The 13,698-nt window shown below is 37.9% G+C and overlaps 2 protein-coding genes across 2 annotated transcripts in view; both read right to left on the bottom strand.

Moving 5' to 3' along the window:
* Positions 1-989: 989 nt before the first annotated feature.
* Positions 990-3,419, bottom strand: LOC119780192 (vinculin). The gene is made up of 4 exons (XM_038280111.1): positions 3,286-3,419; positions 3,035-3,207; positions 1,957-2,074; positions 990-1,319 (listed from the first exon to the last, which is right to left on the bottom strand). The coding sequence occupies exons 1-4, from the start codon at positions 3,340-3,342 to the stop codon at positions 1,119-1,121; spliced, it is 549 nt and encodes a 182-aa protein (XP_038136039.1). The 5' UTR covers positions 3,343-3,419; the 3' UTR covers positions 990-1,118.
* Positions 3,420-9,840: 6,421 nt separating this feature from the next.
* Positions 9,841-13,698, bottom strand: part of itga9 (integrin, alpha 9) — a 72,731-nt gene continuing 68,873 nt past the window's right edge. The window contains exon 28 of the mRNA XM_038280148.1: positions 9,841-12,355. Within this exon, the coding sequence (XP_038136076.1) occupies positions 12,257-12,355 (99 nt within the window). The 3' untranslated portion in view covers positions 9,841-12,256. The remainder of the gene's footprint in view (positions 12,356-13,698) is intronic.

The raw sequence follows: 13,698 nt of genomic DNA, 5'->3' as shown, positions 1-13,698 counted from the left end.
GTTAAGACGTTCTGTTTCTCCCTTGTCTAAAGAAGGTGGTTGAGATATAAGAATCTATTTTTATTGTTGGCTGCTTATTGGATGTGAGTCATTTTCTGATTGGCTGATCATCGCACCATGACGACTCCTTTTCTTGGAAATCCCTTCTAATAAGTTGCAGCTGTTCTGTGACTGAGACTCTGCAGCTGGGTCAATCTGTTGCAATAATGGAAAAAAAGAAAAATGCTTGCATTTTATCTGCTCTTTGTTCCTCTTATCAAATATTTGTTTAAATTTCACCTAAAATAACTGAGAATTACAACAAACTGGGTTAAAATCAAACAATTTCCAATCATTGTTCCCTGGGTTGTTCCAACAATTCCCTTTTAGTGAAAACAGAACCCTCATGCTGGATTGATTCATCTGGTCTTGTTGGGAAACTAACTGCCTGATTTCCAGATCAAAGAGTATGAAACTTTCTCATTTCTACAGCGGAGGTTCTCAAATTGGAGGCTGGAGAATGAAAAAAGGCTGTTGTGGTCTTCCAGTGATCTAAGGTTAAATAGGAGGAAAGGTTGCCAGGAGGGACACTGGGATATCCCTTTTTCCAGCAACACCTTTCTGCTTCTTTTGCAGCATCCCTAAGTTTCCCTCTGGGCAGAAGTCGTGATTTCTGGGCCTTTTACTGGTATGACCAAAACGGAAAATTTTTACTTTATTCAATTATTTTTTCCCCTATACTTAGATTACTATATGATATTAGTACAGTTTGTCTTAAACATTTAAAGAGCCACTTAGCTTTTAAAACATTAAGATTTTTCTACTGCTTAATTCTTAAAAGCTCAGTTACATACACTTGAGCTTCCCCTTTTATAATTTTTCTTATCGTTTCTGTTTCTTGCAACCTCATTAAATTAAGTAAAAATGAAAGTAAAGATTAAATTTTTCTGTATTGTAAAGTAACCTTTATCTTAGTGATACACAGAAATCTTGCTATTTAACATTTATGATATAGATTGTCCAATAGAAAGGAAGGAGTTGATCTTTCTGACAGCTTTTTGACATATAAGGAGCCTGACTTCATAATGGCCATCATACATCTACTTGAAGGTAGTTAATGTAAAGACTACCTTCAAGTGTTACTTGAAGGTGGTCTTTACATTAACCTGCGGGGCCAGACTGGGAGCTAAAGTGTGCAATGATGTTTTTCTTAAACCGAGATCATCAGTTTCTGGGTTGGTGGTCTGCTGGGCTCGATGGATCTCTAAGTTTTTTTTCCACTGGAAGCACAAGGCTGTGGCCTCTGCGTCGTCTGAGTTTGGTTCTGGCTGCTTCAGACCCTGAAATAGTGTAAAAAAAAAAAGGTCTTTTTTGAATTTCAGAGACATGAAACCGAATAAAGAAAACATCATAAAACAGTAGCTTTTAATTCTAGAAACAGTGATTAAAAGTCATTTTTTTAAATACATGCATATTGGCTTATTTAAGTGAATAATCAGTTTCCATATAAAATTCTCCAGTAAATAAGGAGAAATAAAAATGTAAGATTATTCTTTTTCTCTTATTGTTAGTCCTCACTGGTTTAATTCATCTACTGTAGATGTTTTATGCTTTCTATCCTTGAAGTTTGGCTTTCAAAAGGACGGCAAAGGTCTAATGTTTAGATAGTTTTTTCGAACAGAAACTTTTTAACATCAAAACCATAATGTCCTAAGAGAGGAAAGCGGGGCAGAGGCAGTAACATACTTCTTGCCTTTGAATTATTCAATACAAGCCAACAAAAAAGGGTTGTTTAATAATGTCAAACAACCTCAAGTTAAATGATTACTTAAATCCAAAACAAATGGACCTGAACATTAAAAAGTAACTATTCATGTACAAGTTTAAATGCCCTTATTTTTTAGAATCCTTGTAATTGATTTTCTTACTGAACAAATTAATGTCGGCTTGTTTATGTGAATTTATGGTGATATTTACCGTAATGCACGCTGTTTCTGCAGCATGGAGCCCTCTCAGAACAGTCTGAAAAAGATTTTGTGCGTTCTTTACCAGGATCTCATCAGATGATTTGCACCCAGGTGTGACAGCATTTACACTATATGAAAAGGAAAAACAGTAGGCTCAGTAAATATTGCACTTTCACTTGACATTTGTTGTGTAATATACAATTTACTCCTTGACAGAATTTTTCAGCCTATATATATTTTTTTGTTCTGTGGATCTGGTTAGATAATCAAACACATGTTACTTTTAGACAAAGATAACCTGCATTAACATAAAATGTACCTTTTAAATAAGTTAATCTGTTCAGAGAAATGAACATTTAAATAACTTTGTTTGGATGTTTACCCTATATAGAACATACTAACCCTCAACCCCTCCCAGCCCTTTGATAAAACATAAATGAACTGTGATTAACTGTTTTTAGATAGCTGAGTTTATTACCTGGTAATGGAGAAAACATAAAACTGAGGGAAATATTTCAGAGGAATGGCCACTTAACCACAATTACTCCAAGAGTCCTTCAAAAGTTCACTACAGTGTGTCACTACCTGATCTGAACCACGATCCGTACCAGCAGCTGATTTGCAGAAGCAACTAAAATGCAGATAAACATGGGGTAAATGAGCAAATGAGCTGATGGTACGAATCGTGCTTCCGGGGCGGATTGGGTAGGGAAATGGTGATCTTGGGGTGCTTTGTTTTTTTTTCCGGGACCACTATCTCATATTCTGTTGTATTCCAAAAAAACCCTGAAAGACATGAGATAACTTGGGATACTCAGCAGCAAAATGATCCAAAACAGACTAACGAGTTCACCTGTGAATATATAAAAAAAGGAAACATAATGAAGATTTCTGACAGCATACCATAGGCAGGACTCTAAAGGGCCATGTTGGTTTGGATCTACTGTACCTTTTCCCTTCACTAAACAAAATCTTCATTGTAATATTCAATCATTATTCATTTAACTTATCTTTAAATGACATAAAAAGTTATTTGGTGATGTAAAACATCATATTGATGTGAGATTCTATTTTAAAAGATGGCTAACCTGGATATGATGTTGAGCTGATTAGTGATGGTCAGAATCTGTTCGATGATGAGGGAAAGTTCAACCGTGCACTGTTTGTCCAGGCTCAGGTTGGCAATAACTCTGATGAACTGAGTAACAGTCTGAGTGTTTGAGATCACATCTTTCGCTGCATTAACAAATGCATCTTTGTTCTGGCGAGAAAGAGATGCAATGAATTAGTTAATAGTCGCTGAAATACAGATGTAAGAGGTGCATCTTTTGATCATTACCAGTATCGGGCCTTTCTTCTTTAAGTACTGCGTCATGTGATTTATTGTGTCAGCCATCTTTCTCGTCACCTGGACTATTTTGTTGTTCTTTTGATCCCAGTGTTCATTTTTTCGCTTTAGGAAAATGGCAGTGTAACTCAGAGGAAAACCTTCTCTGTATGTAGCAGAGGAGGTCCCAAGCTGTAAAACAAATGCTAAATTTTCACACTGACACTAAGGAATGTTTAAACAGACAATCTTGTAGTTTTCAAAATCCTTACATGTTTTCTATCATCTTTGGAAACTTGTTTTGCCAAAGCTTCCAGGCTCACATTTGGTTCTGCTGCATCTGCAGTTCCATCCTTCTCTTCCAGCAGTGGTATGGCTGAGTTAGTAAATTCCACTTCTTTAACTCTAGATGGCATCATAGCCAATTCTTTGTTAAAATCTGTGCAGGATCTTCCCTGTAAACCAACCTTGATGCCCTCCTTAGCTTCATGTTGAATCCCATCTTGCTTCATGATCTCTGCCACAAGATAATGAGCTTTTGCTGACCAGCACTGGATCTGTACATCCAAGCTAAGAGTGTCACAAATAGAATGAGTCTCCATCATGAGCCTCGCTCTGCTGATTATTTCTGAAATCTGAAAGCACAGGTGATCGCCGATAGACCTCAGGTTTGAGCGGGCCCGTGGGTCACGGATGTAGTTCAAGCAATCCTCCACTCTTCTGGCTGCAGATTGAACGTTTTCAACAAGTTTCTGGGATGAGGTTTCAAATTCTTTCTCTGTCTCTTCTGCATGTTCTGAATCTCTCAGATGTCCAGCAGCAGAATGAGTAAGTTCAACAATATTTTGAAAAGCAGATACAAAGTCCTTATTTTCTTTACTTAACTGATTAGAAAGCACTCTAATTTTGATAAAGAGTTGTCTCTGTAGGAAATCTGAATTTGCAAGTTGGTTCAGACTTGGCACTGTTTCAAGTTCTTTTGAAGCTTCAAGATAATCATCGGTCAATGTTTTGAGTTCATCCTGAAAGCTCGTCAGGTGCTTTGACTTGTAAGCACTTTTGCAGTTCAAACTGGTTAGTCTTGCAGCCTCTTGAATTCTTAAAGAGCTCTCAGAAAGAGCCAAAAGTCGTTTTTGAGGATTGAGCTGGTTTATTGTGGCACAGGTGCCTAGAATCATATCCAGAGAGTTCAGTAAAACCTGAACAGAAAGACTCCAAAGGATACAGTGTCCCTCAATATGATCCACCTGTCTTTCAGAAGAGGAAGACAGCTCTGTCAGAAACCTTGTATTACTCTGGGCTTTGCTAAGCTTATTGTTCAAGACGTTGAATGTTTCCTGACGGTCAGCTGACTTCAAATCAGACGACATCAGGAACTGGACCACACCAGTGAATACATTTATCACGTAATTTAGATTTTGCGAAGCACTGTGAGTTTCAGTTAGCAGGTTTCTCTGAAGTTCTGCACACACAGCATGATACCACAGTCCAGCCACAGGCAGCAAAATCTTCCGGATGTTGTTAATGAGGTCAGAGAACTGCACGCTTTGTTTGCGCAGACTTTCAGTGCTCATTGCTGTGCTCATTGCTGTCTCCTGCGCTGTCTGTACCAGCAGAGGCGTCAAAGACACTAATTCTGATCTAAAGCTCTCCAGCATTTGAGACCCAACTGTGTCAACAATTGTTGAGCCATCTTTTGTAGCCTGGGCATAACAATTTGACAGCTCAAGAACTCTAGTGCAAACCTGGTTGAGAGTGGACACGTCTTTTCCTTTAGTCACAGTCAGAACTTCATACAGAAGGGGTAAAAGGTCAACAAGGATTGGTTTAGGCTCATCTTGGACAGCTGGCTTCTTTAAATCATTGTTGTCATCTTTATGAGCTGCTTCTACATTTTCTGTGTTTGAAAGCTCATCATGTTTTGTTAGAGAATCCATTCCCATCATTTCAGAAACAGGAGAAACAGGGTCTCTCGCCACATGATCCAAGCTTATCCCATGAATATCTTCGATGGTTGAAGACAACTGTGAGATTTCTGGTTTGCGCGCCTCCTCTCGCAGCGGGCTGAGGAGATGTGGGTGCTGATGTCCATCCAGTCCTTCCTTGAGCACCTTAAAATTTTGAATAGCTGCTAAAACAATGTTCGTGAATGCCGAATACATCTCCACATTCAGAGTGGAGCCTTGTAGCATATTTCTGACCGATTCATCCACTTTGCTTTGAGAGGACTGAGCCTGTTTGAGCAAGACCAGCAGACCATTCCTGTAGATTGGTTGGTTGCTCCTGTCTAGGTGCCTTTTCACTGAGCGAAGCACTAGCTTTGCATGTGAGATTAGGTTTTTAGCATGTTCATCAAATAGTTTATAGCTCTGCTCTCTAAATGCTTCATCACAACCATAATGCTCTTTAACCATCTCACTGATGGCGAGACTTGTGAACTCTCTTACATCCATCACATCGCTGAGAGCTTCTTGTAGCTGACTTGCCTCCTCCTCCCATTTCAGGCACACATCATGAAGCTTTTGAAGGGTTTGCCATGAATTTTCTCCCAGCTCCAGTGAAAGAGAGGCAGTCTGAGCTCTTAGCCTCTTAAGGCACGCCTGTGAGTTCTCCACATTCTCTAAGCTCTTTACATCTTCAGTAATAGCTGAGACGAAGGTTGCTACTTGGATTATCCCATCAGTGGATGAAATAAAATCCTCTACTGCTGGCTGGAGAAACATCAGATCCATCATTTTAGTGGCATCTCCTTCTAAGAGCCTTTTTATAGTACCAGATAATTCATCAACTGTACATGTGGCTCTAAGAAAAGTGTCTAAGACTTGATGAAGAACTGCAGTTTTTAGTGCTTTGTCCAGCATTTGTATTTGTTGGACTAACAAAGGACAGGTCTTGTTAAATATCTGATCAGAATCATCACTTTCCTCAGATGATTTTAAGATCTGTTTTATGTCAGACCAAAACTGAAGGATTTGACGACAATGACTGACTATTCTTTGCTGAGCTTCTTTTCGTGAAGAATTGGCCACAACCATTGAGTGGAACACAATGTCTCTAACCATGCTGTCAAAGCCACTGTCCTGAATTTGGTAACTAGAGTGACTATTAAGGAGGTGCAACAGTCCGTTATGCCTCCCAGTATAGTACCCATACGGTCCCAATGGTCCGCTGTGGTCATCATTGCTGAGAGTTGCACTGATGTCTCTAACAGTGCTTTGGATCTTGTCCAGAATGAACGTCTTGGCTGCTTGGGCCTGGTCACTTGTTGGGTGTTTGATGGTGGTGCACATTGCTGTGTGCAGCATGGGGATGCACTTCCTCAGTGTTCCCAAAGAGTCAAGAAGCTGCTTTGTCTGTCTAGAATCCTGTAAAGATTGGGCCCTGTCTACTGTGAGGGCATTGAGGGTAAGCAAAGTTTCTGAAAAGTCTTGGAAGGATTTGAGAAGCGATTTCATATCCAAAGAGAAGCCGACCTCGGTGAGAGACTCCAGAACCCGATCGGCTGCAGCCAGGACTTTCCTCACAACTGCTCCATCCTCCACCAACAGAATCTGCAATCAGAGGTTTATTTTCAGACGAGATTTAACAAAGATTTGACATTTACTCAAAAATTCAGACTGATATAAAAACAGAGGCATGAGCATAGCAACTCCATAAATATCTGCTCTATTTAAAAAAAAAAACATCCATCCATCTTCCATCACACTTTCTCCCAGCTGGGGTCGTGAGGGGTGCTCTTCAACTGTATACGGGCGAGAGGCGGAGTACACCCTGGACAGGTTGCCAGTCCATCGCAAGGCAACACAGAGACAAACAACCATTCACAACTAAGGAAAAATTAGAGAAGCCAATTAACCTAACAGTCATGTTTTTAGACTGTGGGAGGAGGACGGAGTACCTGCGCATGCACAGGGAGAACATGCAAACATCATGCAGAAAGACCCCTGGCCAGGAATCAGGCCCGGAACCTTCTCGCTGCAAGGCAGCAGTGCTACTCACTGCGCAACTTAGCAGTCCTAAATAAAACATTGTATTTAAATAATGGAGAAGAAATCGGCATAAAGACAAGCTGAATCATTAGATCTCTTAGGGAGGTAAGGGGAAAGAAGCATCTCAAATTAAATCCTAAATATTACTTTTATCATCCAGATATAGGTTTATACTTTGACTTTGCCATTCTTACACATATATATGCCCAAGTCATTACAATGTTGCCTTGTGTTTTGGGTTGCCAGCATGCTGAAAGATGAATGTCTTCTCTAGCAGCACCCTATTCAACTCCATTTCTCCATCAGCTCGGCCCAGAATCCCAATCCTTGCTTATGAAATACATCCCTAAATCAAAATGCTGTAGTATCCAGGTTTTATAGAGGAAATGTTATACTCAAAGGGATCTACAGTAAAGTTTTTATATTTGTATTTTTTTTTTCTGTGTACTACATGGCCAGAAATTATTAGTAAACAATTGCCAGCCGAGGGTCTTTCTGAATGGAGTATGCAATCTCTTCCCATCGATCCGTGGATTCTCTCCGGGGATTATGGGTTCCTCTCACAGTCTAAAAAACATGATGGTTAGGTTAACTGGCTCCTCTAATTTGCCCTCAGTATGTGTGTGTATGCTCGTGTGTATACACATAGTTGTATGTGTCTGCACTGCGATGGACTGGCTACGTGCCTTTTGGCCAAAGACTGCTGGAAAATGGCACCCGTTTCATGGTGACCCTGAGAGAAAAGCGGATGATGGATGTGTGATGTTAACAGACAGACACGGAGCTGTGTATGTCAGCTGCTTTGCCTAATGAATGTTCTCTTTTAGGTTTAAGCTTAAGAAAATGAAATAAAAAAATAAAAGTTGTAATTCACCTTCTGAGTGAGACATTGTTTCAGAATTGATTGTTTTGCTACATTTACAGAAAACTTATTTCCCCAAAACTGTGTAGCTAAATAAAATACTTTACTTTGACAACTCCCAGGAAGACATTCTGTGTTGCAGCGACGAGTTCCTCTCTGTGCTCAGGCATATTAGGCTGGATGCTGAGTTTCTGAGCCGCCAGCAGGACATGGTGACCAGATACACTGAATGGCTCCAGCAAGGATGACATCTCCATGTGCAGAACTTCATCATCTGTGTTACTAATTAACCTAAAATGTTAAAGGGTCAGATATTTATCTGAGCACACAGCTGAAGATTCCAAATCAGCAGTGGATTTTGACCAGATGGTACATACCTGGAGACCACTGCTGCCATGTTCTCAGTGGCTTTAGTTACCCCCTGAGCTGCTGCTTCCAGCTGGCTGAATTGCCCGGGCTCATCCATACTGTCACACAGCAACACAAGGTAACATAAATGTGTTGCAATGGGCGCCACCACTCTCTCCAATGCTACAGTCTTGACAACGCTGTATTCCAGTAGTGAGGACATAGCTCTGATCGCTGTTGATGATGAAAATAAAAGGAGAAATCCAACAGTTTAGGCTGTTGAGCTTCTGTTGTACTCAGAGCTGCAGCTGTTTTAATAATTTAGCAGGTGCCTGATTTCAGTGTTTCATAGCAACTGCTGTCCCCTAATTAGCTTCACACAACATAAGTTTAAATGATAAGGTATATATATATATATATATATAACTTTTTTTTTTTAATAAAATAGATATTTCTAATGCAAATAAACTACACCTGCAACCTGAATATAATAAATTGCAATAAAGGTCACCCTTAGGAGTGGTTTGTTGTTTATTTAAGAGGAAAATATGTTACTCTACACCAGCATTATTTTATGCTGCAGGTGTTAAGATAGAGGCACTGATCACAAGTCATTGACGTTACTTAGGTCTGATCTAGAAAAACTAGAAGCACATCTGCACAGGCAGGACTAAAGTCTGTTAAGATCTATGAAGGCCTTGGATCACACAGGAATAAAGGCTATGAATACTAGAGAAGTTTGCTGCTGTTTTTAGGAGACGTGAGTCATTTGCAGGAATGATCTAAATGAGTGCATAGTTTAAACATACAATGACAAATTTAATGACAATAACAGAAAAACGTTTTATAGTTAGCTTCCAACATAATGGATAAAAATTGTTATTAAATTATAATAATTTCACTTTTAACTTTACCTTTACCCAAAAAGAAAAAAAAGATATGTTGTGTTCTGCTAAACGAAGGCTAAAACCATTTTGGAAATAATAAGTGTGTATTGCATTAACAGAGTTATGGAACTTTTGTCTGAAGCATAAATAAAAATACAGGTACTGCCTTGCTGACTGATATAGCCAAATGTAATCCATTAACATCACTGGTAATAAATACTTTAAATGTTTTTTGTTTTGCTTTTAAAGACCAGGAATGGAAAAGTACTTTTCAGATAAAAATGTGTTACAGCTTATGCTGTTTAAACAGTTTTTTTTTTTCAGATGAAGTAAGTCACTTTTGACAAAACCCTTCCTATACTAAAATACCAAAAACAAAAATCTTCAGTGAAGATTTTATCAGTGGAGTAGCAATGCTTCCAGCAGGTGGCGCAAAATTATACCAAAAGCAAAGCATCGAACCAAAGAAAAAGCACAGAGCTTGGATATTTCACACTGAAATTTATCAATAGATAAATATACAGCTCAGACATGAATTTAAACATCAAAGGTACAGCAAACTATAATGGAAAGGATACTCACTGACAGTAGTACACTCAGAACAAAAGTCCAAACATTGGTGAGATTAACAAAGGCATCCAACACTGAATCATCACAGTCAGACTTTTACAAAAACAAAACAACAACAACAACAAAAAAGTCAAGTGTCGATTTCTTAAATGATTTCATAAATGAAGCTTTGCATCTTAAACACTGGTGCAGAGGGAAGACGTGAAGGTGTACAGTATATGCTGCTCTAATGCCAGTGAAACTCAATAGTGACAAAATATTCTGCACAATAAGTGTGAAACAGCCATACGTAGCTATAAAGTGGCTTAGAGCTAAAGTCTGAGCAGGTTAAGTAATGCTAGTGATCTCAAGAATTGCACATTAAATGTAAATCTGGTGTTTTCTATATATATTTATATGGTATTTTTTCTTTTAACTTTCAAATTTAAGAAATTGAAAAAGCCTTCTTTTTAATGTTTTCTTACAATAGGCTATTTAAATGTGTAGAAATGCAAATCTCCAGATTTTACTAAGAACCATACTGTTTAAAAAGCATGCTGCACTTGACCTGTTAATCTTCAATTTAAACGTGCTTTTGTGTCTAAAAGCTAGTACACCCTTTTATGCTTTCATCATGAGTAAAGTTATTCCCATTAGTCCCAAAGAGCTTGTTTCTATTTGGTGGCTGAGTGCAGCCAAGTCCCATGTATTTTCAAACATTACTCGTGCTGTCGGCCAACTCACTGTAAACAACTGTAGATAGAACAGCCCTGAATAGAGTTCTGAAAATCCATCATCTTATAGTTTAAATAAAATTTGGAGAAGCTTTGAAAAAAGCAAAAGAAAACAGCTTTTATAACAAGAGTCCTAAATGTAATACTGTAGCTAATTTTTTGGGGGGTTAACCTGAAAAATGCAATGCATTCTTAAGAAACAGCTTAGCTCAATTTAAATATAACTAAATTAAAATGTCTGAGGAGAGAAGATTGCTGCTCACAATTGGATAGAACAAGTCCGTTTTTGCATGTTTACACATTAATAAGAATAGACTAAACAAAGTTTTAAATGAAAGCTCTACAGTGAATATCACATAATGAACATTTCTCCCATGGTCTTTAAAGCTTCTTTGATTAATTTCCAAAAAGGACTCAGCCAGATGTGTAGAAATAAAATTACACAAACCGAAAAAAGGTAAAGAAAAGATACAGGTGCATCTCAATAAATTAGGATGTTTTAAAAAAAAATATTTATTTCAGTAATTCCATTCAAAAAGTGGAAATCATATATAAAACCATGTTGGACAGTGATATGCTGTATCTCTCTAGGTTGTGGTCATCCCTGTAATTTGTGCCACAATCTCTGCTATGTTTTCCTTCCATTCAACTTTCCATTAATTAGCTTGAATTCAGGACTAAGAAACAGAATAACTGTATGCTTGACCACTGTCCAGTCCGCAGTTTCCCCAATATTGATTATGATGACATAATTTTGTAATGTTTTTTAATTAAAAAAATCCTTTTTACTGATTTCATGTAATTTTGATATTCTGAGAACCTGAATCTTGGCATTTCATTAGAAGTGGGGATTAAATCATCAAAACTAATAGTTAACTATGCTTTAAATATATCACTGTGTGTAATTAAGAGGAGCTTTATTGTTTAATTTAATTACTGAAATATATATTTTTAATAATATTCCAATTTACTGAAAATGATTTGAGCAATCTTCTAGTTCCTGTAACAGGAATGAGCGGAAAACACAAATGACTCCACTAATATATTACCAAGGACAGATCTTTGGCACAAAATTAAAAGCTTTTGAGCAAAGGCATTCATTCTTAAACATCAGTGCTTTTAGGAAAAACAGACTGCAGACACAGAATGTTTCTAATGGCATTAAAAAGCTAATTTTCTCTCAAAGCTTACTTTTTTATATGGCTTGAAAGTGAATGTATAAAAATAAATTTGCTATGTAACACAGCCCTGAGGGTTTTGTTGTCCACCGTTATTCCTTCCCTCTCCATTGTCCCCCGCTACAGGCGTTGGTGTAAAATCTGCAGCTTGGCTCCAGCCAAGTGGAGACCCCTCATCACAGAATTGCTGATTTCCACAGCAAGTATCCTTCATAAAGCCACATATTCAAAACAGAAGCCTGTTCCCTGAACCACCCCTCCCATCCCATCTGCAGAAAAAAACAGAGTCTCCAGAAAATATGGAGAATAATCTTCTCTTCCACATATGAAAGACTTTGAAGAATCTGGTGCCGCCGGAGGCGGCGGGGCTCCAAGTGCTACTGGATCATTTTTGACCCTCATCTCACTGGCTCCTCTTGGGCCCCAATTGAATGTCTCATTGGTCCTTGTCCATCCAGTCCCAGCTTTCATCACTGTCTTTCCGGTTCTTTTCAGCTTCGATGATCTCTCTGTAGTGCCGACGGAAGAAACCCATCTGTTAAGTAAGAGGGAGGACAAATTGAGTTCTCAGAGGGACAACAACAGACTGCAAGGAGCCTTATATATAAACCACATACAATATATATCTAAATTCTAGTTGGAGAATATCTAATTTGTGCATTAAACATCATATTAGTTGATTAATGTGATTACAATTTCAACAACACTGTTTAAGAAACAATAACAACAAAAAAAAGTTGTTATTGCTGTCAAAAAATTATTTTGTTTCTTTTAATATTAATTAAACTTTATCACACTGTCCTGCAAATTAATATTATCCCTAAACCTCTTTGTATTCTGTCGCATTGCATCCATAAATCTATATGTATTTCATTGGGATCTTTGGGTCCCTCACACATTTTGGTGTAAACTTTTAAGGCAAAAAGAAAATAACACGTTTACAAATTATTCCGGCAAAAACAACTCTAAAAATATGTTGTGTATTTGTTTAGTTCAATCTCTGCCTCCCTATAAATACCTTTGCAGGACATGGCCGCTGACCATGAGCAGTTGAGTTTCTTTGAAAGCACTACCAGTGAACACTTTATCTACAACAGCTTCATGTTTCAGCTGCATCTTTACAAAATAACACAGTTTTAGGTCACATAACATGCATGACGCCAAGTAAACGGTGAATGATTTTTATCTTTGGGTGAAACATTATGAATTTGATATTTCTCCCACTGTGAAAGAGATGGAAGACAACAGATATCTTGGGGACAGGAAATCAGTTTAGGAAAGCACTGTAGGATCTACAATCTGATCCACACAAGCATCCATAAATTGCCATTGCAATTTATGCATGCATGCAAAACCATGCAAAACCATGTATGTATGTATGTATGTATATATATATATATATATATATATATATATATATATATATATATATATACCTTGAAAGTAAATGTTAAACTTTAGCACATGTTTTTTATTAAAGCAAGCTATACTTTGCAGCGTTTTGCATTGAGATTTTATTAAATATTACAAGGTCAATCCAAAAATAAGAATATAAATCTATGAAGAGAGCAGTCTCAAAAAGCAAACGTTTCTTTAACTCGCCTCTTTTCATTTATGGTATCTACATTTGGCAGCTAAAGTGTATAGATATAGACCTGCACTCATCTCAGGCATTTCCTGATAAATGCAATACAGGACATGTACTGGAGTTGTAAGCAAGGTTTGTTTTGGCAGGATCTCAGGACTTGGGGAATAGCTTGGATAATGTGTCCCTGGACCGACATTCCAAAGTTTAGATGTGGTATTCCCATTGGAAGATGAGGCGGTGAAAAAGAAAAGGAGATTTGTGCTAACGGCTTCTTTGGGTATCAAAATAAT

The sequence above is a fragment of the Cyprinodon tularosa genome, unplaced genomic scaffold (assembly GCF_016077235.1).
Source record: "Cyprinodon tularosa strain WSP-4 unplaced genomic scaffold, ASM1607723v1 ctg157, whole genome shotgun sequence".
Taxonomy (NCBI): Eukaryota; Metazoa; Chordata; class Actinopteri; order Cyprinodontiformes; family Cyprinodontidae; genus Cyprinodon; species Cyprinodon tularosa.
This window is presented reverse-complemented; position numbering and strand designations above follow the sequence as displayed.